Raw genomic sequence first — 26,867 nt, forward strand, 5'->3', positions numbered from 1 at the left:
GATGGAAACCATCAGTAAGCAGGATGGAAACCATCAGTAAGCAGGATGGAAACCATCAGTAAGTAGGATGGAAACCATCAGTAAGCAGGATGGAAATCATCAGTAAGCAGGATGGAAACCATCAGTAAGCAGGCTTAAATGATCTGGACAAACATGGTAAGTCTTTTAAAGTCAGAGACATACAAACGCCCAAGAGGGAACATTGGGGCAATTTATAACAAATAGCCAGCTTACTGACAGTTTCCAGATAGCAACAAGAGTATTTTTTTCATAATTTTTCACAGAGACGTTTCTTGAAAAAAAGTTCTGCCATCCAAAAACAGAAAACAGCGCCAATGCTGCCGACAGGTTAATTGTGGTAATGTCAGTGGTAATACCAAGCATAATTTACCCCACAAATAGATCATTTCAATAGTAGACGAGTGACTTTTATAGATTTTTTTTAATGACGTGAATGCTAGGAAGCCCTGCACATATTCCCGTACCTACCTATAGACAGGGTCATGACGTTCAGCTTGTCTCGCACCAGTTTCACCACCATACTTTTCTGCAGAGGAGTAGCACGGCAGCACAGGACAGAACGGCAATACTTGGTCAATTCCAAAAATTTCCTTTCCAAGCCACCTTGAAAGACAACACTTAACGTCCTCCCGTCAATCACCAGTCCGACCTCAGGACGGGCCATCCCCACTTCACAGCCATCTTCAGTCTTTCGCGTATTAAAGAAATATTTCTTCTTTTTCTCGGGGGAGAACTTTTTGACCTCTTCAAGGGTGCAGTCCAAGATAGACTCACAGGTTTCCTATGGCCCCAAAAGAAAGGACACCTTAAACAATTGACATTAATGCACCAGATAAAGTCCAATAAAGTCTTAATGCTTCGTAGAGAACACGGTGGGTACGGACTGGGGCTGGCACTTAAAAATCACACAGGCCCATGTTGTCCCCGTCCCCAAGCACCAGATGGGATATATCACTAATATTACCCTGGATGGGGGAAAGATTTACCACAAGACCAATATTTCTAATGATACCTCCGTCACAACTCTTAGCAGTACGGGTGTCTTGAAAACACAGATTCTGTTAACAACGTAGCAGACAGGGCAGCCCATGACCAGACCGGTCCTTCTGGTATTTGCCAGAATTGCCAGATGGCCAGTCCGGGCCGTGAACAAGAGGTGGGATTTAGAACACGGCAATACCTTTTATTAAAGGGAACCTGTCCTGTAGAACCTGTCCGTAGGCTTGTTGTTATAGAGCAGAAGGAGCAGATCAGATTGACCTACATTCTTGTGGGTAAAGTTTCAGGTTAACTTGTATTTTATTCATGGAAGTTCCTGGCATTTATATGATATGAGACCAGTGGGCGGTCCTATTAGTGATTGGCAGTCTTCCCTGTATGACTGCAGATAGGTGTCAATCACTAAGTAAGACCGCCCACTGGACTCGTGTATACAATCACTGAGGAATTCAATGAGTAAAACGCTGATAGCCCGAGTTGTTCATGCCAGTCTTGAAAAGGGGGCATACTGGAGTCAGACGCTCCTGATTCATGAAGACATGTATACCTCTTCATGAATCTGAAGCCTCTGATGAGTGGCGTGCACCATGCCAATATTCTTACTCCAGTCAGGGACTGGAGTGAGATTTCAAGAGCAGGGAATGCCAAAGCTCATCATGAATTAGACATGACCCTGCCATGCCCGCTCCTAGATCTGCTAATGTGAGCAAACCTGATTGAAACTGGGGTGAAAACACCAAAAGTTGCTACATTTTGCCACAACTCCGAATTGTGCCTAAATTTTGCGTATTTTCAAAATTTTTAGGACAGATTTCTGCCATGAAAGCTTTGATGAATCAGGGACTGAATCTTTTCCAACAAACATTTATATCATTCTGCCCACTTCTCCTTCTCTATAGCGTCTGACCACAGATCAGAGGACATGTACAACCTGACAGGTTCCCAGATGTAGCAGAGCTGACATTGTCACACGATAAACTGTATTTTGTCGTCCCCTGAGGATTGAGGGAAACGTGCCAGATTATCCGAAACCAGTATATTATCACAGAGCACAAATATAAGAGTCAATTGACGTCAGCTCTGCTACATCTGTGCTCACAACTCCCTTAACAAATGGCCAACTACTTAAAATATTCTTACATTAATAGGTGAGGCATGGCTGAGGCACGCCCGGGTTTGTCGAGTACTTTGTGTGTCTTCTAGTTATCGCTATTTATTTAGGCTGTGGGCCGCAGGACTCGGCCAAGTCACCCAGCTGTCTGTAAGAAGCACTTTCCAAACAGAGATTTGCGTGTGTCACATACGTGTTTAACAATGTATTACCAGCAGAGGTTTGGACTGCGATCTGTGTAGGAGGAAGTAGAAAAACAGAATTTCACCTCTACTACTTCCTCCTTTTTATTTCTGCATGTGCAACTTTGCAAAAGAATTCTCAAAACTGAATACTGTATATGTCGCGAATTGGCCCCTCCCTACCCCCCTCCAGTCAGTGCCCCCTCTCTACTCCCCTCCAGTCAGTGCCAGTGTGTCGCCCCATCCCGGACCAAATTTTTACTATTGATGCTGCCTATGCAGCATCAATAGTAAAAAGATATAATGTTAAAAATAATTAAAAAAAATAATAAATTGTGCTATTCTCACCTTCCGACGTCCACCAATGACCTCGCGAGACCGCTAAGTCATCTGGGTAATTTCGCAATGCATCACTGGCAACGGAAGCTGGCGGCAGCATCGCACGCATCGGGACAGCTTCGGTGGATGCCGGAGGGTGAATATATATAACTATTTGCATGGGCTGTGTTATATACTACGTGGGCTGTGCTATATATTACGTGGGCTGTGTTATATACTACCTGGCTGCTATATAGTACATGGGCAGTGTTATATAATGCATGGGCTGTGTTATATACTGCGTGGCCTGTGTTATATACTACGTGGGCTGTGCTATATACTACGTGGGCAGTGTTATTTACTGCGTGGGCTGTGTTATACACTACGTGGCTTGTGTTATATACTGCGTGGGCTGTGCTATATATTACTTGGCCTGTGTTATATACTGCGTGAGCTGTGTTATATACTATGTGGCTGCTATATACTACGTGGCTGTCCTATATACTATGTGGCTGTGCTATATACTACATGGCTGTCTGTGTTATATACTACATACTATGTGGCAGTGCTATATACTACGTAGCTGTCTGTGTTATATACTACGTGGCTGTGTTATATACTATGTGGCTGTGCTATCACTGAATGAAATATTCCAGTAGCAAATTTTTATTCAATGCATAGTTGAATGTGTTCAGAGCAATAAAACCTAACAATTATCAATGTATATCACAACTAATATCCCATGGAGGTCTGGATTTGGAATGATACTCAAAATCAAAGTGGAAAATCAAGTTACAGGCTGATCCAACTTCAGTGGAAATGCCTCAAGACAAGGAAATTATGGTCAGTATTGTGTGTGGCCTCCACGTTCCTGTATGATTTTCCTACTGTACAACACCTGGGCATGCTCCTGATGAGACGGCAGATGGTCTCCTGAGGGATCTCCTCCCAGACCTGGACTAAAGCATCCACCAACTCCTGAACAGTCTGTGATGCAACGTGATGTTGGTGGATGGAGCGAGACATGAAGTCCCTGATGTGTTCAATCGGATTCAGGTCGGGGGAATGGCCGGGCCAGTCCATAGCTTCAATGCCTTCATCTTGCAGGAACTGCTGCCACGCTCCAGCCACATGAGGTCTGGCATTGTCCTGCATTAGGAGGAACCCAGGGCCAACCGCACCTGCATATGGTCTCACAAGGGATCTGAGGATCTCATCTCTGTAACTAATGGCAGTCAGGCTACCTCTGGCGAGCACATGGAGGGCTGTGCGGCCCTCCAAAGAAATGCCACCCCATAACATTAATGACCCACTGCTAAACCGGTCATGCTGAAGGATGTTGCAGGCAGCAGATCGCTCTTTCCCAGGCATCTCCAGACTGTGTCACGTCTGTCACATGTGCTCAGTGTGAACCTGCTTTCATCTGTGAAGAGCACAGGGCGCCAGTGGCAAATTTGCCAATCCTGGTGTTCTGTGGCAAATGCAAAGTGTCCTGCACGGTGTTGGCCTGTGAGCACAACCTCCATCTGTGGACGTCGGGCATTCAGACCATCCTCATGGAGTCGGTTTCTAACCGTTTGTGCAGACACATGCACATTTGTGGCCTGTTGGAGGTCATTTTGCAGGGCTCTGGCAGTGCTCCTCCTGTTCCTCCTTGCACAAAGGCGGAGGTAGCGGTCCTCCTGCTGGGTTGTTGCCCTCCTATGGCCCCCTCCATGTCTCCTGGTGTACTGGCCTGTCTCCTGATAGCGCCTTCCACCTCTGGACACTACGCTGACAGACAAAGCAAACCTTCTTGGCACAGCTCGCATTGATGTTCCATCCTGGATGAGCTGCACTACCTGAGCCACTTGTGTGGGTTGTAGAGTCCGTCTCACGCTACCACGAGTGTGAAAGCACAACCAACATTCAAAAGTGACCAAAACATCAGCCAGAAAGCATTGGTACTGAGATGTGGTCTGTGGTCCCCACCTGCAGAACCACTCCTTTATTGAGTGTGTTTTGATAATTGCCAATAATTTCCATCTGTTGTCTATTCCATTTGCACAACAGCATGTGAAATTGATTGTCAAACCGTGTTGCTTCCTATGTGGACAGATTGATTTCACAGAAGTTTGTTTTACTTGGAGTTATATTCTGTTGTTTATGTGTTCCATTTATTTTTTGAGCAGTGTGTATATCTATAATATAACGCTGGGAGCGTCACTCTGTCCAAAGCCTTTATAGACTGCGCAAGCGCCGGCTGGACCCCACAGAGTGACGCTCCCATGAGATCGCGGTATGCGTAAGCACTGAACGCACACCGCGATCTCCAACGGAGAGGCAGGGAAGTGGCAGGAGGGTAAGTATGCTTACATTCACCTGTCTGTCCCGTTCCAGCGCTGCGCACCGCTCCATCTTCCGGGTCCTCTGCCTGTGACGTTCACAGTTCAGAGGGCGCGATGACACGCTTAATGCGCCCCGCCCTCTGACTGAACAGTCAGAGCCAGAGGACCCGGAACACAGACCGGCACGCAGCGCTGGAACGGGACAGACAGGTGAATATAGCAAGTGCTGGGGGGCCTGAGCTAGCGGCGACTCCGGCACCTGACCCCCACAGCGCGCCGGTGTCCCCGCCTGCTCAGGCCCCCCAGCACTCGGCGCCCAGCGACGATAGGTGAGTATGGTATTTTTTTTTTATATATCGCAGCAGCATACGGGACATATACTATGGAGCATCTTATGGGGCCATCAACCATAATGGAGCAGTGTACGGGGGCATATAGTATGGAGCATCTTATGGGGGCCATAAACCTTTATGGAGCAGTGTACGGGGGCATATAATATGGAGCATCTTATGGGGGCCATAAACCTTTATGGAGCAGTGTACGGGGCATATAATATGGAGCATCTTATGGGGGCCATAAACCTTTATGGAGCAGCGTATGGGGCATATGGATGGGAGCAGCAAATTACGGAGCGGTGGCGCAGGATGGAAGCAGCACATGACAGAACGGGGGCGCAGGATGGGAGCAGCACATGACAGAACGGGGGTGCAGGATGGCAGTAGCACATGACAGAAAGGGGGTGCAGGATGGCAGCAGCACATGACAGAACGGGGGTGCAGGATGGGAGCAGCACATGACAGAACGGGGGCGCAGGATGACAGCAGCACATAACAGAACGGGGGTGCAGGATGGCAGCAGCACATGACAGAACGGGGGTGCAGGATGGAAGCAGCACATGACAGAACGGGGGTGCAGGATGGGAGCAGCACATGACAGAATGGGGGGCACAGGATGGCAGCAGCACATGACAACGGGGGTGCAGGATGGAAGCAGCACATGACAGAACGGGGGTGCAGGATGGCAGAAGCACATAACAGAACGGGGGTGCAGGATGGAAGCAGCACATGAAAGAACGGGGCGCAGGATGGGAGCAGCACATGACAGGATAGGGGCGCAGGATGGGAGCAGCAAATGACAGAATGGAGGCGCAGGATGGGTGCAGCACATGTCAGAATGGAGGCGCAGGATGGGTGCAGCACATGTCAGAATGGGGGCGCAGGATGGGAGCAGCACATGTCAGAATGGGGGTGCAGGATGGGAGCAGCACATGACAGAACGGGGGCGCAGGATGGCAGCAGCACATGACAGAACGGGGGTGCAGGATGGCAGCAGCACATGACAGAACGGGGGTGCAGGATGGAAGCAGCACATGACAGAACGGGGGTGCAGGATGGAAGCAGCACATGACAGAACGGGGGCGCAGGATGGGAGCAGCACATGACAGAATGGGGGGCACAGGATGGCAGCAGCACATGACAGAACGGGGGTGCAGGATGGAAGCAGCACATGACAGAACGGGGGTGCAGGATGGAAGCAGCACATGAAAGAACGGGGGCGCAGAATGGGAGCAGCACATGACAGGATAGGGGCGCAGGATGGGAGCAGCAAATGACAGAATGGAGGCGCAGGATGGGTGCAGCACATGTCAGAATGGAGGCGCAGGATGGGTGCAGCACATGTCAGAATGGGGGGCGCAGGATGGGAGCAGCACATGTCAGAATGGGGGCGCAGGATGGGAGCAGCACATGTCAGAATGGGGGCGCAGGATGGGAGCAGCACATGACAGAATGGGGGCGCAGGATGGGTGCAGCACATGACAGGATGGGGACGCAGGATGGAGCAGCACATGACAGGATGGGGGCGCAGGATGGAGCAGCACATGACAGGATGGGGGTGCAGGATGGAGCAGCACATGACAAGATGGGGGTGCAGGATGGAGCAGCACATAACAGGATGGGGACGCAGGATGGAACAGCAGATGACAGGATGGGGGCGCAGGACAGAGCAGCACATGACAGGATGGGGGCGCAGGACAGAGCAGCACATACCAGGATGGAGATCATATACCAATATAAATGCTCGCCACCCGGGCGTAGAACGGGTTCAATAGCTAGTATATATATATATATATATATATATATATATATATATATATATATATATATATATACACAGTGCCTACAAGTAGTATTCAACCCCCTGCAGATTTAGCAGGTTTACACATTTGGAATTTACTTGGCATTGTGACATTTGGACTGTAGATCAGCCTGGAAGTGTGAAATGCACTGCAGCAAAAAAGAATGTTATTTCTTTGTTTATTTTTTTTTTAAATTGTGAAAAGTCTTTTCAGAGGGTCATTTATTATTCAACCCCTCAACCCACCAGAATTCTATTTGGTTCCCCTAAAGTATTAAGAAGTGGTTCAGGCACAAAGAACAATGAGCTTCACATGTTTGGATTAATTATCTCTTTTTCCAGCCTTTTCTGACTATTTAAGACCCTCCCCAAACTTGTGAACAGCACTCATACATGGTCAACATGGGAAAGACAAAGGAGCATTCCAAGGCCATCAGAGACAAGATCGTGGAGGGTCACAAGGCTGGCAAGGGGTACAAAACCCTTTCCAAGGAGTTGGGCCTACCTGTCTCCACTGTTGGGAGCATCATCCGGAAGTGGAAGGCTTATGGAACTACTGTTAGCCTTCCACGGCCTGGACGGCCTTTGAAAGTTTCCTCCCGTGCCGAGGCCAGGCTTGTCCGAAGAGTCAAGGCTAACCCAAGGACAACAAGGAAGGAGCTCCGGGAAGATCTCATGGCAGTGGGGACATTGGTTTCAGTCAATACCATAAGTAACATACTCCACCGCAATGGTCTCCGTTCCAGACGAGCCCGTAAGGTACCTTTACTTTCAAAGCGTCATGTCAAGGCTCGTCTACAGTTTGCTCATGATCGCTTGGAGGACTCTGAGACTGACTGGTTTAAGGTTCTCTGGTCTGATGAGACCAAGATCGAGATCTTTGGTGCCAACCACACACGTGACGTTTGGAGACTGGATGGCACTGCATACGACTCCAAGAATACCATCCCTACAGTCAAGCATGGTGGTGGCAGCATCATGCTGTGGGGCTGTTTCTCAGCCAAGGGCCCTGGCCATCTGGTCCGCATCCATGGGAAGATGGATAGCACGGCCTACCTGGAGATTTTGGCCAAGAACCTCCGCTCCTCCATCAAGGATCTTAAGATGGGTCGTCATTTCATCTTCCAACAAGACAACGACCCAAAGCACACAGCCAAGAAAACCAAGGCCTGGTTCAAGAGGCAAAAAATCAAGGTGTTGCAGTGGCCTAGTCAGTCTCCTGACCTTAACCTAATTGAAAACTTGTGGAAGGAGATCAAGATTAAAGTCCACATGAGACACCCAAAGAACCTAGATAACTTGGAGAAGATCTGCATGGAGGAGTGGGCCAAGATAACTCCAGAGACCTGTGCCGGCCTGATCAGGTCTTCTAAAAGACGATTATTAGCTGTAATTGCAAACAAAGGTTATTCCACAAAATATTAAACCTTGGGGTTGAATAATAATTGACCCACACTTTTATGTTTAAAATTTATAAAAATTTAACTGAGCAACAAAACTTTTTGGTTTGTAAGATTTATGCATCTGTTAATAAATCCTGCTCTTGTTTGAAGTTTGAAGGCTCTAACTTATTTGCTTATTAAACCTGCTAAATCTCCAGAGGGTTGAATACTACTTGTAGGCACTGTATATATATATATATATATATATATATATATATATATATATATATATATATATATATATATATATATATATATATATATATATATATATATATATATATATATATATATATATCTATATATATATATAGATATATATATATAGATATATATATATATATATATATATATATCTATATAGATATATATATATAGATATATATATATATAGATATATATATATATATATATATATATATATATATATATCTATATATATATATATGTATTTATGTACACACATGCACATTAAAGGGAATCTGTCAGCAGGTTTTTGCCATTTAACCTGAGAGCAGCATAATACAAAACAGGAGACCCCGATTCCAGTGATATGTCACTTAAAAGACTGTGTGTTGTATCAATCCAATCAGTGTTTTATCGGCAGGATATTGTCACTTCCTGACTAGGTCTCATGTGCAGGACAGTCAGGCTAATCTGTGTAACCCCGCCCCCACCACTGATTGCTGATTGGCAACTTGCTGACAATGCACAGTGTACACGTGAAGCTGCAAGTCAGAGATGTTAATAATAATAATAATAGACAGTCCAAGCCTCAATAAGTGATACAGTGATACGTTGCTGCAGTGTGACCTCAATGTTTTATAATATGTGGTTTATAAGAGCAGGAAAAAAAAATGTGCCTGCATGTGAATCCCTTGATGTCACAATATTGGAAACCACATAAACCATCACGAGCCATGTATAATCTATACTGTGTTCACACCCAAAGTGTAATGTTATAATTCTAACGTCACTGTGATATACATCCCACATGTTGTGGAGACTAAATGCTTCAAAACGCACAACATATCCATTGTACCTGTGTCCGCCTGACCCTTTCATCTATTTACTGCATCATTTAGTCTAAAAAAACCCAACCCTTTTGTTTTATCACATTATGCAAATTAGTTTACGATCTCTTTCCTGAATCGGGACAGTTTTGGTCCTGACCCTCCAACGTGAAGCAACATCACATGCTATAGGTATGCCACTAATAAGCGAGAGCACTTGTGCAGTGACATCTGCTAGCAAAACAAACCCCAGAAGAATGTGAAGCATGCAAAATTTCACTTGTGTGTCCGGATCAAATAAAATATGACGTCTAATGTTGCACCCATCAGTGTCGCTATACAACATAGAGGCATGTACAAACTGGCTCTGCAAGGAACGTTCCAGGCAGACATACCGGTGCTAGGCATAGATACGACATACCGTGATAGATATACAAGATACAACATACCAGTGCTAGACATGCAAGATACGACATACCGGTGCTAGACATGCAAGATACGACATACCGGTGCTAGGCATAGATACGACATACCGTGATAGATATACAAGATACAACATACCAGTGCTAGACATGCAAGATACGACATACCGGTGCTAGACATGCAAGATACGACATACCGGTGCTAGACATGCAAGATACGACATACCGGTGCTAGACATGCAAGATACGACATACCGGTGCTAGACATGCAAGATATGACATACCGGTGCTAGGCACAGATACGACATACCAGTGCTAGGTATACAAGATACGACATACCGTGATAGATAAACAAGATACAACATACCGGTGCTAGACATGCAAGATACGACATACCGGTGCTAGACATGCAAGATACGACATACCGGTGCTAGGCATAGATACGACATACCGTGATAGATATACAAGATATGACATACCGGTGCTAGACATGCAAGATACGACATACCGGTGCTAGACATGCAAGATACGACATACCGGTGCTAGGCATAGATACGACATACCGTGATAGATATACAAGATATGACATACCGGTGCTAGACATGCAAGATACGACATACCGGTGCTAGACATGCAAGATACGACATACCGGTGCTAGACATGCAAGATACGACATACCGGTGCTAGGCATAGATACGACATACCGTGATAGATATACAAGATATGACATACCGGTGCTAGACATGCAAGATACGACATACCGGTGCTAGACATGCAAGATACGACATACCGGTGCTAGGCACAGATAAGACATACCGGTGCTAGGTATACAAGATACGACATACCGGTGCTAGACTTAGGTACAACATACCGGTGCTAGACTTAGGTACAACATACCGGTGCTAGGCATAGATACGACATACCGGTGCTAGGCATAGATACGACATACCGGTGCTAGGCATAGATACGACATACCGGTGCTAGGCATAGATACGACATACCAGTGCTAGGCACAGATACGGCATACCGGTGCTAGTTATACAAAATACGACATACTGGTGCTAGGCACAGATACAACATACCGGTGCTAGGTATACAAGATACGACATACCGGTGCTAGACTTAGGTACAACATACCGGTGCTAGACTTAGGTACAACATACCGGTGCTAGGCACAGATACGGCATACCGGTGCTAGGTATACAAGATACGACATACCGGTGCTAGGCATAGATACGACATACCGGTGCTAGGCATAGATACGACATACCGGTGCTAGGCACAGATACGACATACCGGTGCTAGGCATAGATACGACATACCGGTGCTAGGCATAGATACGACATACCGGTGCTAGACTTAGGTACAACATACCAGTGCTAGGCATAGATACGACATACCAGTGCTAGGCATAGATACGACATACCAGTGCTAGGCATAGATACGACATACCGGTGCTAGGCATAGATACGACATACCGCTGCCAGGCATAGATACGACATACCGGTGCTAGGCATAGATACGACATACCGGTGCTAGGCATAGATACGACATACCAGTGCTAGGCATAGATACGACATACCGGTGCTAGGCACAGATACGGCATACCGGTGCTAGGTATACAAGATACGACATACCGGTGCTAGGCATAGATACGACATACCGGTGCTAGGCATAGATACGACATACCGGTGCTAGGCACAGATACGACATACCGGTGCTAGGCATAGATACGACATACCGGTGCTAGACTTAGGTACAACATACCAGTGCTAGGCATAGATACAACATACCAGTGCTAGGCATAGATACGACATACCAGTGCTAGGCATAGATACGACATACCGGTGCTAGGCATAGATACGACATACCGGTGCTAGGCATAGATGCGACATACCGCTGCCAGGCATAGATACGACATACCGGTGCTAGGCATAGATACGACATACCGGTGCTAGGCATAGATACGACATACCGGTGCTAGACATAGATACGACATACCGGTGCTAGACTTAGGTACAACATACCAGTGCTAGGCATAGATACGACATACCGGTGCTAGACATGCAAGATACGACATACCGGTGCTAGACATGCAAGATACGACATACCGGTGCTAGGCACAGATAAGACATACCGGTGCTAGGTATACAAGATACGACATACCGGTGCTAGACTTAGGTACAACATACCGGTGCTAGACTTAGGTACAACATACCGGTGCTAGGCATAGATACGACATACCGGTGCTAGGCATAGATACGACATACCGGTGCTAGGCATAGATACGACATACCGGTGCTAGGCATAGATACGACATACCGGTGCCAGGCATAGATACGACATACCGGTGCTAGGCATAGATGCGACATACCGCTGCCAGGCATAGATACGACATACCGGTGCCAGGCATAGATACGACATACCGGTGCTAGGCATAGATGCGACATACCGCTGCCAGGCATAGATACGACATACCGGTGCCAGGCATAGATACGACATACCGGTGCTAGGCATAGATACGACATACCGGTGCTAGGCATAGATGCGACATACCGCTGCCAGGCATAGATACGACATACCGGTGCTAGGCATAGATACGACATACCGGTGCTAGGCATAGATACGACATACCGGTGCTAGGCATAGATACGACATACCGGTGCTAGACATGCAAGATACGACATACCGGTGCTAGACATGCAAGATACGACATACCGTGATAGACATGCAAGATACGACATACCGGTGCTAGGCACAGATAAGACATACCGGTGCTAGGTATACAAGATACGACATACCGGTGCTAGACTTAGGTACAACATACCGGTGCTAGGCATAGATACGACATACCGGTGCTAGGCATAGATACGACATACCGGTGCTAGGCATAGATACGACATACCGGTGCTAGACTTAGGTACAACATACCAGTGCTAGGCACAGATACGACATACCGGTGCTAGGCATAGATACGACATACCAGTGCTAGGCATAGATACGACATACAAGTGCTAGGCATAGATACGACATACCGGTGCTAGGCATAGATACGACATACCGGTGCTAGGCATAGATGCGACATACCGCTGCCAGGCATAGATACGACATACCGGTGCCAGGCATAGATACGACATACCGGTGCTAGGCATAGATACGACATACCGGTGCTAGGCATAGATACGACATACCAGTGCTAGGCATAGATACGACATACAAGTGCTAGGCATAGATACGACATACCGGTGCTAGGCATAGATACGACATACCGGTGCTAGGCATAGATGCGACATACCGCTGCCAGGCATAGATACGACATACCGGTGCCAGGCATAGATACGACATACCGGTGCTAGGCATAGATACGACTTACCGGTGCTAGGCATAGATACGACATACTGGTGCTAGGCATAGATACGACATACCGGTGCTAGGCATAGATACGACATACCGGTGCTAGGCATAGATACGACATACCGGTGCTAGACTTAGGTACAACATACCGGTGCTAGACTTAGGTACAACATACCAGTGCTAGGCATAGATACGACATACCGGTGCTAGGCATCGATACGACATACCGGTGCTAGGCATAGATACGACATACCGGTGCTAGGCATAGATACGACATACCGGTGCTAGGCATAGATACGACATACCGGTGCTAGGCATAGATACGACATACCGGTGCTAGGCATAGATATGACATACCGGTGCTAGGTAGACATTCCCATCACATAGACTTCGCTTGAACATATTCTACATTTATTGGTCTTTTATGAACTAGGGTTGCAGCATTTATTATATCCAGGCACCGGGATTTCAACTGCTAGAAATAGAATATTCGTATACAGTAAAAACATACAGTAGCCATATCCATACCATAAAGCTTAATGGTACATATGAAAAGCCAAGGTGCTGAGCATGTGTACTGCACACCGTATAATGCACACCCGCTAAGGCCTCGTGTGTTCTGGAGGAGTGTGTGGTGCACGTCATATGTAAACTATGTATAAAGTATATAGAGATTGGCAATAGTAAGGAACTCGAGGCTACAAGGGCTGAGATGGTCAACGTAACGTAAAGACACACAAGGTCAAGATTGACTCAGGTGACTTCGAGGCCCCAATGTTTGGTAAGGGTTAAATGGTGAGTTGTTTGTACAAAGACCCAATTCAGTAAACCTTTTTGGCTAATACAGTATGTGCAGAACATGGCCATATAATGTCTACAGACATACAGAGTGCTAGTTTCTGTAGGCTTTACCAAGAAGGCATTGCTCATAGGTTAATCCTGCAGAGCAACCTAAAAAAACGCCACAAAAGACTCCTATGTGTTACACCCCCTTGGAAAAGACCATAAAAATCTGCATAACATAAAAAAGGCTCATATATAGTAACTTTAACCATATACTCAGAGAAGCAGCGGGAATAAAATAAGCAGAGAAACTGCCCACTTCTGACCTGCTAACAGGTCCCCTTTAGATCACAATGCCTAATTAATAGCACAACTGTAACCTTGATGAAAATTTAAGAAGACCTTACAGGGAGGAAATGTATAGTTAGTAGTATAGTTGACGTGGAGACCCCTAACGGTTAGTCCCGGGGCATTTGTCCCTTTTGCAGAAGTCACGATCTAGCCCTGAAGACACATATCAGCATGTAACCATTCAACACACCTTACTCTCGGTATTAATTGTAAAAACCATGTCGCTCTGATCCAGAAGTTGGCAAGAGTAGGCGATATTGATGGCAGTCTCTTGTTTGTCCCCAGTCAGCACCCAGATGTTGATACCAGCTTCTCTCAAGGCAGCAATGGTGTCTGGAACGCCATCCTGAAGACGGTCTTCTATACCTGTTGCACCTTCAAAATGACAATACAACATTTTTCAAAGTGATATGGAAAGTGAGTGGTCATCCTGCATATCAGACATCTTACTTTGCGCTGGTGAGGGGCAAATACCCCAAAACATGTGTCTGCAAATAGAGGGTCTGGTTTTGCTTTTTATCTCAAGTCATGTGCAAGGCTTAACCCTGGGTCAGTGTAGACTTAGGACTGCTACCCCCCAATAGGTGGAAGTAGAGTTCCTGTCCTCTTCCGATCTGAAGTGGCCATTTCCATACTGACATATAGTCACATAACTCAGTATTTAACCCCGTACTACTACAAATGTATACTGATCAGGGGGACACAGGCTTTACTGCACCCTTGCCAATAAGCTAGGAGACTGGCACGTGCAACTGCCCCATTTCGATAAGGCCAACATTCATAGGCCTGCCTGTAAATGGTTCAGATAATTTGGCCTGGTAGTCACCAATAGCAGACATGCCTCTGCAGGGAGAGGAGCAGTCACCAGATATCCAAGAGATCAAACACCTATAGACTGGAAACCGGTTGGTGGAGTTTTACCTTATTCATGTAAATGTCTCCTGGTACTTTATACTAACACTTAGAGGAAGACACGTGAGGTGTGACTACTGTGTCTCAATCAGATCTCCCACAATGTTCAGCCATCCTAGAACACAATGCACCCAGGTCCGGCTTTAATATTGCGCCTCCAGGCAGGTTGTACATAGTATAATCATAATTAATGTGACAGCTCTTTTCTTTAAAGTGTCTCCAAGAAAAGAAACAATGATGTTGTGTCAGCCTGCCGTGACGACAAGAATTCTGTATGCACTGGATCAGGTCTAGAAGATATTTTAAGAAATCTTGGACAACATCTTTAATTTGCCCGTTCTCAGGGCCAGAGTTAAATTTCTCTAGTCACTAAGTTTGACTGCAGATTGCTGAAACCTGAGGCACAAAATTGCCAGAGTGAGAGGGTGGTCACGTGACCACTAGAATCTATTCGGCACATGCCCACAAGTATGCAGATCTCCCACTGACTGCCCACTGGATCCGGCAATTGAGGGAAGTCCTGACATTATGCATAATGCCCACCGACCTACAGTCAATCTATGAAATGTGGCTTGATCCCGGTTTATCTTCCCATGTTCCTAAAGCCCTGAACTACGTTGGCTTCCACTAAAATGTAACCGTCAATTTTTCATCCCGGAACTGAGACTTCTGTGGGTGGGTAAGAGAAGGGACAGACATTTTGAGCAGTATCTGTCACTCTGTGTTGAATGACTTGGTGCGAAACGGGTGGAAAAAGGAATAAGGATGTTCATCACGCTGCACATCTGGTCAAGCAGAATATACACCCTTACAATACAGTATGTATGACTTACCGAGCAGAGTGAGGTTCGTTTCCAGATGCTGAGCAGTTTCCATCAGTAACTCCTCTCTGTTATCAATTGCTGCTTCAGCTTCTTCACGAAAGTTTGACCAACGCTCAAAATCTTCCTCACTCAAAACCTGAGACAAGATATTAGAGACGAGTCATTCATGAAGCCGGTGTCAAACCAGGCCATACATTGTTCATCTGTACACAGGCATAAGAAATACATTCATCTGAAGAGGGTTGCTTGACAAGGTGCATTTTACAAAAATCTGAGGAAAACATACAAGAACACTCGAAATAGATTCACAGATTTTTCCCCCCCCATAAATCAACAATGAAAGTTAAGATAAGAAACTTTGCAATATATCTTAGAGAAAAGTTCCCCATTTGCCCATTAGTCACTTTTTTTTCCCTTTGTCTCCTGCACTTATTCTCTTACAAAAACTGCTCAAATCTGTCTACAAGTCTGTCTTCAGTGTGGGATCAAATTACAGCTACAGCCTATAGAAGTTTATGCAGAAAGGTGCAGAGAGTGTTGGAAGGAAACAAAAGCTAAATAATGCAGGATAATGGTCATATAATGGCCAGAAATAGTGTTATTGCCCATGGACAAGTGTACGACACCTGAAATGACAGGAACAAGCTGCTCACTAGTGATCTGTATGTAATTATATCCAATGATCCATTCCATTTATGATACTGGTTGTAAGCGTTATCAAATATTACTTCCCTAAATCTCTAGGCTTTGAACTGCAGCAATTGAGCATTTTTTATTGCCCCTCACCAGAAAGTAAAGAGACGGCGAGTACCAGAAAGCAAGACTGCAATGTACAGGTGCAGTAGGGATCATCTCAGGCATTCCTTACCTTTTTCGCTATGCACAGAGTCCTAAGACCGTCTCTAGCATACCAATCGAGGTGCCTCTGAGTTCTTGAATGGATCCTGCGTAGATTCTTTCCCTCACTTATATTAACTATAAAAAAATACATTTAGATTTTATCTACTCATGCTTACTAAAGGGGTTGTCTGGAGCTTGTTAGGAGAGTCATAGAAAATCACCCACTGGAATTTACCATAAAGGGGAAACAGGATAGCAGGTGTTTAATTTAACAATGGTGCCTCCGCAGGATAAAGAAAGTATTACACAATAATTATTCAAATCAATGAGCTTTCTCTGTTGTGGACAGACAAAGCAGATACACCAAAGAGACTTTTTTTGTAGCCACTCAATAATCTGGCAAAGCAATGAGGATCCAGAACAAGATAGGGGGACTTATAAAATACATACAGTACATGACATACTATTCTTGAAAATGAATAACTTTTATAAGTCTCTGCTTTGTATTTAAGGGATTTTGTCAGCAGGTTTTTGCTATGTAATATGAGAAAAACATGAGGTAGGGGCTGAGACACAGATTTCAGTGGTGTCACTTATTAGGCTGAGAGCTATTGTCTCAATACAATGAATGTTTTATCAGCAGGAGATTATGCCTGGACTCCAACTCCCATGAGCCCGGTCAGACCACACCCCCTCCTCTGATAAGCAGCTTACTGTCAATAGACCATGTAACCTCAGTAAACTAAGTGACGCATCCTTGGAATCATGGTCTCTATCTCTACATCATGCTGCTCTCAGATGTGGTAGCAAAAACCTGGGGGACAGAGGCTTTTTAATTCTTCAGTATAGGCACATATTAACTTCACGTTAATAGTAAGTGGACATCACTGAACATGTATGATCCCGATTGTCCAATTACCACATAATTAGCCCTAGATTCCCCGTACTGTGGCATAGCTATGTAGATCTGATCTTTATTGAAATTTAGAAAAACTAACCAATCGTTAAAGGAGCGATTCCAATTGCTAATTGGGCATTGCTAGAGAAGTTTTCTTCATTAGAAAGCCACTTTGCCCATACTAAAAATTTGACATACGGTGCTCATATTTCTTGATGCTCACCTTTGGCTGGGTCGTCCAATAAATCCATGATGACAGAATCGGCTCCTTTGGTGTATACAATTATCTCTCTAGTTATTGGGTGACGAACCACCACGGACATTCTTTTTCTGACAGAGTCAAAGCCCAACGTATAGAGAAGGTCAAAGGTGAGAAGGCTGCCTTGTGGAAGTCGTACGGTCACCTGGTCAGGGGTGCGGGACATTAGGGTGAAGCTGTACGCTCTTGCTGCATGCACCAGGGCGGCTTCATCAGGACTCTCCGCCTCATATAAGAACTCGTCTTCTATACTGAATGTGCCAACAGTGGCAAGCATTTCATCGATACAGTGGTCAGGGCTGTCCTTGCTTGGCGTAGAGTATTCTCGGCTATTGCTCTCATTTTCCGCATCAGCCGAACTAGAACGGGAGGCGCTATCGGGACTGACTTTGTTCTTCTTCACGCTAGTGGGAGTTGCAGGGTCAGAGCTGGAGGGAGGAGTGGAGGACGACTGGCTCAACCTCAACTGCTTCAGTCTTTGGAACAAATGCTGAAACTTCTCCAAAGATGATGCCGATGGTTTTAGTAATGGAGGCAAGGTAACCTTAAGGAGCAAATGATCAACATTAAAATGTTAGGAGTGTTTGAAGGCCTTGGTTCAAAATAATTTGTATACATAGCTTATTTTTAGATTTCATCTTGGAATTATAATCTACTACTTTGTCCCTTTAAATTAGGCTTTATTAGTAGGAAAAATGTTCTCTTTTTTTTTCTAGAAACTGTACCAGTCTGGTCTATTGGCTGGAAAAAAGCATGGATTCTCAATCTTCTACTAGTGGGGCTTAGCAGACAGTATATGTGAGTCTAAGTGGCGTAGCATGGGAAAGGGCACAGCAATGGTTTCCTTGGCAGGCAGATTCGATGAAGGTGAAACATTTTGCCCTTAGAGGAGTACAATAATCAGACAATTGTGGAAACAGTTAATGCAGCCAGCAGCTACTTTGAGATCTCGATGGGTCGCACAGGTTCCAATGCAGAGCACAGCAGTCACAATGAGTGTGTGATGGGCTGCTGCACTCTGCACAGGCAACTACTGAGATGAAAAGTTCTCCTTATGAAAACCTGCCAATGATAAACTCAACTGCAGAGATCTGCGTAGGCTACAATTGGCACTGTGCAAGTCCTCAAAAATGTCCTAAACATATGTATACCTTTATTCATATTATTTCAGGTCCAGTTGTCCACATATTAGGGGGCGCAAAAACGTGCCCGACATAGGTGCTGGCAACCAAAGCTATGCCTCTACATGGTCCACAGAAAAATTAGTGAAAATTACCTAATTTTATCTGAAAATGTTAAGATTTTCTTATCTTGGACAACCCCTTTAAGGGAACCGGTCATGCCCAGAAATGCTATTATATAGGATTAATAGGCAAGTAAATAGCATGAAAATGTTGTTAGGCTGCCTCACTGGAGCAGTGACTGTATAAACAAAATGAATTGCGGACCCTCAATTCTTATCATAGGGGCGGTGCGGGGAGTGGATATGGTCAGAGAACACTGCTGACATCACTCCCTGGTGCTCTGATTGACAGCCGACTCTGCAGCCTGTGTGTGCAATGTATGACTGGCTGTCAATCAAATTGCCGGGGACATGATAGGTAAATATTTGTAGGATGTAGTATGGGAATTTTTTTTTTTTACACCACTACGACATTATAATAATTCATTTTTTAGTCTAATTTTAAATTACATTTTTTTGGCTTTTCAATTATAATCACGTTTTAGGCTGTGTGCACACGTTGCAGATTTTTCACGTTTTTTTAAACGCGAAAAAAGCTCATACATTATGCATCCCTTCATTTAGAATGCATTCCGCAATTTTTTTGCACATGATGCGTTTTTTTTCACGGTAAAAAACGCAGCATGTTTATTAATTTTGCGGATTTTTTGTGGATTTACCATTATATTATTACATTGGGAACCTCTGGAAAAATCCGCAAAAAAAATGCACCAAAACGTGGTAAAAACACGGTAAAAAAACGCGAGAAAAACGCATGCAGATTTCTTGCAGAAAATGTCCAGTTTTGCTAAGGAAATTTCGGCAAGAAATCCTGAACGTGTGCACATAGCCTTAATGCTACTTATATGCATTAGATCATTGTGTACCGTAGTTATCACCTGTTTTGCTGCAATTCTTTTTTATACCTAATACATATAAGTGTAACTTTATGCATTGACCTTTCTGGGAAAATAAGCGATGGGTGAAAATAGCGATACAGTTCAATGTCAGACTTCCGATGAGCATGGATAGAGGACATGTTAATGTGCACAGGGCCTACCCTTTGCCTCGGTTCAGTGGCTGTAGAGACCACTACGGTATTACAAATGGCCAAAGCCATGAAGAAATCAATATACGGAGAACTTGACGGCCTGGCGCTGCTTTGTGGCTTATATGGAGACAGAGTTTCAACATGGACTGATGCCTCTCTGACCTTCTTTAAAAGCATCTGATCCGGGGTTACATCTTTTTCCTAAAATAGAATTGAAAAGAATAATTAATTTTTTTTTTTTTTACATTTTTCTCAAACCGCCTTTATGAATCTATAAACTGAAACCCATAAACCGAGACCTCTTATTTCCCAATGGCCGACAAGACGTCTACACATGAAGTTAATTCGACTGCTCAAAACCCCACAGTATTATAATTAAGTCCTATGCGGAAAGAGAACACAAACACGATACTGGAAGGATGGGTATTTTTAGGCCCCGTGATTCGAAGCGCGTGAAGCTTCCCATCGTTTTTCTCTGCTAGACTATATCCCAATTAGTAGCATTTGTCTTGTAGCTGGCATCTGGATGGAGAAGATTTCATTACTTGCTCTCTGGATCTGGTCCAGCGTTCACAGTTTGTTTTTAGAGCAGATGTTATTTTTATATATTTGATAATTAACGGAATGACATGAGCTCATCTATTACGGCAATAGCAATATTGGTCACGTTGGACCAGGGAAGAGTAATTCGTAGAAAGCATAGGAGGTGGTTTTCGGTCTGATGTTACTGTGGATTTTTATTTTTCACATAAGAACATGAAAACCTCAGCTGAGGACAATACATTTCCTTCCTTTGCTATTGATGTTAAAATATTGTAAAGATGAACTCTGGGATATGATAGTAAAAGGAACCTTCCCAGCTGATTTATGCTGGTTGGCGTTCAGAGAAAATAGAAGATCCGGCTGTGGACCATAGCAGAAGTGATGACTAGCTCAGATCGGCCGCTTTCTCCCCGCTCCACTCCAGTTGATTGACAAGTCTTGCTATGGGAGACACCTGTCAATCAACTGCATTGATGTGGGGAGAAGCCAGTGGGGGGGGGGGGGGGGAGCACTGGAATAGTCTAATTTCTGGCTATTGTCCCAAGCCAGATCTTCTAACCATAATGAAACGTTTCATACAAAAATATACCTAGCCGAAACTATGCATCCTGATTAATGCTGCTCATGGTTTGGGCAGCATGATCCAGCTGACAAGTTCCCTTTAAGTCATTTTATTCACACCATAACTGTGTTATTCTACAGTTTGTAAATGGAAGGAGCCTGGATTTGTGGATCCAAAAGATACACATCTGGGATTTCTTGCTACAGTGTAGACAAGGGCCAACATGTTATGCAGGAATGCCCATAAAGCTGTGATACTCATTATGAGGGTAATGTAAAGAAGCTGCGGAGACACCATCACATGTTTCTCGACGCAAGCAGTGAATAGCCAGGCCTTTCCCCGGGAAGGAACAACCACGGGAAGGGCAGCATCCTATGAAGGAAAGCCACCTATGCCAAGCATGGTATCCATCCACAGACAGCTGTTTCGGGGTTTTGCCCCTCATCAGTGTGGAGTAGGAATCTGGCTATTAGGAGCAGTGCCTAATAGCCAGATTCCTACTCCACACTGCTGAGGGGCAAACACCCTGAAACAGCTGTCTGTGGATGGATACCATGCTTGGCATAGGTGGCTTTCCTTCATAGGATGCTGCCCTTCCCATGGTTGTTCCTTCCCGGGGAAAGGCCTGGCTATTCACTGCTTGCGTCGAGAAACATGTGATGGTGTCTCCGCAGCTTCTTTACATGCATCTGCATATTTCCCATAAGGGATGGGGGCAGTGTTCTGGAATCACTGCGTTGAGAAACACGTGATGGTGTCTCCGCGGTGTTGGATGTTTTGGTCTCCCCGAGGCCAATCATCTGTGTCATTATGAGGGTAAGACCAAGCAAATATTACCTAGGCAAGCACTTGCAAACTGTTTTGCAGGAGATATGAGCAATTTCTTATTTTTTTGCATAACCATTCATTGTTCTGGCTGACCACACCCTATTCACAATCCATTCCTGCCCCCAAAATATGGCTTTGGGCTTGGGTGTACTGGCAATGAAAAAGATTGGCAGAGATTGCCTTTCCCAAGGGGTTCTCAGAGAGTTTGCTAACTCTTTCAGGCCATCTCCTCTTTTGATAGGTGTCTACAGGACATTCTGGAGAATTGACAAGTATTACTACACTTCTGAGAGAGGTGACCTTCATCTACTTATACTTTCCACTAAAGATTGGTCACAATACCATTCTCTCTTAGGGCGCTTTCACAATGTATGTAGGGAAATGCTTGGTGGCCCTGCCCGTGCTTACGTCCAAACTCTACTATATCTGAGAGTCCACCTCCAGTAGGCATACATTCCCAAAAATGATGCACGTTTGCTCTGCCGGCACCATTACTACGGCCCCGTCAGGGCGTACGTCCAAACCCCAAGCATGACCATTGGAATAATATGTATAAAACTGAAAGATTTGGAAATAAAGAAAAAGAGCAAAGTACGGCTTATGAGTAATTATAGCTAGGTGGGTGCTCAGGTAAAACGAAGATTACGCTCCAAGGCCTTCAAGATAGCAAACTATGGCTGCCATTGAGAATTCTCACTGCAAGAAGAGCAGCTCTGGAGCAAAACTGCTGCCAACGAAACACTTTGGAGACCAAATAAGAGGAAGGCGACATTCATGAGTAGAGCTTAAGTTTTAATCAATTCAGCACAGTATTTTAATGTTACCTTCCGCCTCAACATCAACTATGTCTTAAGGTGGTTAATATTATGGCTGGATTTTTTTTTTTTATCACATAAAGAAGTTTCTCTAAGGCCCCAAATTAAACATTTAGTGACACCAGAGATACAAATGTTGTTAGTAGAAAGGAAAACTAAACATTGTAAAGCATTGAAGCCTCAAGAATAATCTCCGAGCCGTATTACAGTGATTTGCATTAAGCAGATGGGAAACGCAGTTACTCAGAACTAATCATAATTTAAGAAAAAAAAACAACATTTCATCTGCTTGCTCATTGCCTAAATTTATAATATAGCGTGATTAACAAAAATAAGTAGATTCCAACATAACAGTGGCAAAAGTATCCACAGTGATATTAGGACTCCTATACATAGGATAGGTGCTGTAGGACACAGATACATACACAGGCACAGATGTGCCTTCTCTTCCAATATGGGGTAGCTTCAAGCTGTTATTCACAAAGCTGTCACATATCACATAAGGCAAATCTTATTATCCAATAAACCCAAAAAAAGAGACATGAACATGACCAAATAGTGTACATTTAATATAAAACCCCCAAAACTATTGAAAATGTATAAGATGAAATATATAAAAACAATATAAAATTGATCCACAAAATGGAAAAAGAGGTGGGACAACCAAAAGCTCTATATATGTACAAGGCTGGGCAAGCACATAAAGAGATAGAACCACAATCTAAGAAATTCAAGAAGAAAAAGCCCTCAAAAAGGTAATAGAACTATGTATAAATATGCATGCCACAATATAGCAATGGAATAAACCAAGTGAGGACTACCATATCAAAAGGATATATCATAAATACAGAATAAGTATAGGTATGTGACTATATAGTCAAGAAAAATTATGATAGCCAGAAATCGTAATAGGCACAAATTCATAAACATAGCACCATCCAGAGCGTTTCGCAGAACATACTTCATCAGGGGTTGGATTCTTATTATTGCTACACATTGTAGGTTTATATACAAAAACTATTTGTTTAGTCATATTTTTTTAAATTCATCCAATATCGTAATGTGCTAATTGTATTCATTGATACACTGATACACATGTTATGTCTTGATGCAAAAGTTGTTTGTCTGAGGACTTAAAGGGGTTGTCCACTACTAGGACAACTTTCTTGATCAAAATGTTTAGCCCCTGTAAAAAAATAAAGCCTATACTCACCTTCCGTGCCGGCACCGTTCCCGCAATATCGGTATTCGCGGTCCCGCGACCTGGTTGCAATTGTTGTGAAACGTGACGCTGGCCCCCAATCAGTCACTTGTCTCCGCCTTCAGACAAATTGAACATGAAGGGGAAGTCTGGGTTGCAGCTGATCTAAGACTTCCTCCTCCTGTTCAATTCGACTAGAGGCAGTGACAATGACACCAGCCAGTGTCACAACAATAGCATGGGAGCCCTGGGAGACACAGTGCTGACACAGTGGGAATGGCGCCGGCATGAGAGGCAAGAATAAGCTTTATTATTTTACGGGGGCCAAGTGAGGGGTATGAGAAGAAGTTGCCTAAGTAGTGGACGACTTCTTTAATGTAAATTCATGGAGTCCCCACATCACAGTCAAAAATGACCTCTCATCTTTTTGTCGGAAGCCGAATTGTGCCAATAAAAACAGGCGTATAACTAGGTTTACTTGAGTCACAACCACAGGAAGTATGGTAGGGTCAATTAGAGCTTCTGCACACTGTACAGCAGTGATCATCGTAGTAGGGGACGGCGGACTTTCCAGAAATGCAACCTGTTTAGTTGCAGACAGGGGGTTCATTTCTATTATCCATTGGATTGGATTTAATTAACATTTTCTGTTGGTCTATGCCTAGTGTGGCGTGCTACTCACATTACCAAAAAAAGAAAGAAAGGAGACCATACTGTATATTGCCCCTGTACCAGCTGACCTCCGGGCAAAGTAGAATAAAACGACCACCTTTCATAGTGTACTGTAAATTGACAATAGCATGGGATTGACGTCAACGAAAGTAAATTGAAGGCACTTGGTTTTTATGGGCTTAAAAAGCATAATTCAGTATATTCGTGTGGGAGGTGCAAAATGCATTTTTTTAATTAAAAATAGAAAATGAGGATTGGCCTAGTCCGTCCATTACGTAATCAATGGATCATTTCCAAAGGCCAGCAGAGATCCATAACATAAGACATTAAAGACATTACGGAGCATTGGATCAAAGCAATTTGTAAATAGGGTCAAACCATACTGAGGATACCGACTCGTGAAGCTGGAACGCTGCAGCCCATCATACACCACTTATAAAGAGCACGACTGACTAGACAAGCTCCCGACTCTGCCTGGTTGACTTGGAAACACTTCATTTAGCAACGCACGCTTCGTTCATAGAATGCCTTTTAATTACATAATGGAGATAACAGTGATCTTGTGAAGGCAGTGGTGTGCGGACAGCCTGTGCCAGGAACCACCGAGCTGGTTTTAATTAAAATGTGTCATTACAGCGGTATTCTCTCATTTTATAAAGTCTTGACTGAAGTCCTCTGTTGTTAATTACTAAAGTAATGAGGACTAAACTAGGGAATGCTGAAGAAGAACTACATTGTCTTCGATACCAAGTGTTCCTTGCAAATTGCTAGGCTGTAATTTTCAGAAACAGTTCTATCTTACTCTGGATTTACACATAGCGGAGACATGGAGGAAATTTTGTGGTTGTAAACTGCGAAATGAAAAGCAGATAAAAATAACGATGCGTTCACTATCGGTTCATGTAGGGATTTTGAAGATATTTTCATTTAAAGAAACAGATTTTATCCTAAAATGTAATTTAGTTCAAGTAGATGTTCAGCCTTGGGCTACAAGTCTGCAGTCACTGTATGTGACTGCAGACTTGTGAATCCTTACATCACGCGCACTGCGAGGATTCTTTGGTGTCAGGAGCGGTGGGCACATGACCGCAAGTATGCAATTTCCATACATGCAATCACATGCCGACTAGATTGGCACAGTCTCTCTCAATGAAAGTGTATTGAGTGAGATCGGGCACAGTCTAGTTGGAATGTGGCTGGAAGCTGCGGTCATGTGCCCACCGCTCCCCATAGTGCTCGGGATGTAAGGATTCACAAGTCTGCAGTCACAAAAAGTGACTGTAGACTTGTAGCCTAAGGTCACATGTATGGCCACTCCCGATGCCAGAGAATCCTCACAGCGTGCAGTGCTCGCGATGTGAGGATTCACAAGTCTATAGTTATATAGAGTGACTGCGAACTTGTAGCCTAAGGCCGGACATCCCGTTTAAGGGGTAAAACTGTCCATACACTTTAGATCAAAGCCAATCAATATTGTAAGATCAACCATCTATTTAATATGTACAGCAGTATCTCTGAGAAATATAGGTGTATCCCAATGCCTGCATGGGGCCTTCATATAGACATGCACAATCCTCCAGAAAAGTAGAACCACCAAGATGGGCTCTAGCCCCATTTTACTGTGTTAACCTATACAGAGCTCCCACCTCTATAATTAGGCATCAATGACAATTGTATCCCTTCTCCCCCAGGAATACCCCAGCCCTGGCAGCACGCCAGGCAGCTCCATGCCGGAGACGATGAAGAATCTGCAGGGGCATACTTACCTCCGGGACTGACCC

General features: G+C 44.4%; 1 protein-coding gene across 2 annotated transcripts in view; it reads right to left on the minus strand.

Moving 5' to 3' along the window:
- ATP10B (ATPase phospholipid transporting 10B (putative)) overlaps window positions 1-26,867 on the minus strand; it is a 605,931-nt gene that overhangs the window by 16,737 nt on the left and 562,327 nt on the right. For both annotated transcript variants that reach the window (XM_069763782.1, XM_069763783.1), the window contains 6 exons: window positions 20,475-20,666; window positions 18,157-18,736; window positions 17,064-17,170; window positions 16,205-16,331; window positions 14,650-14,834; window positions 490-802 (listed from right to left, as the gene is read on the minus strand). In XM_069763782.1, coding sequence (XP_069619883.1) covers window positions 490-802; window positions 14,650-14,834; window positions 16,205-16,331; window positions 17,064-17,170; window positions 18,157-18,736; window positions 20,475-20,666 — 1,504 coding nt within the window. The remainder of the gene's footprint in view (window positions 1-489; window positions 803-14,649; window positions 14,835-16,204; window positions 16,332-17,063; window positions 17,171-18,156; window positions 18,737-20,474; window positions 20,667-26,867) is intronic.

This window comes from Ranitomeya imitator, chromosome 4 (assembly GCF_032444005.1).
Source record: "Ranitomeya imitator isolate aRanImi1 chromosome 4, aRanImi1.pri, whole genome shotgun sequence".
Classification (NCBI taxonomy): Eukaryota; Metazoa; Chordata; class Amphibia; order Anura; family Dendrobatidae; genus Ranitomeya; species Ranitomeya imitator.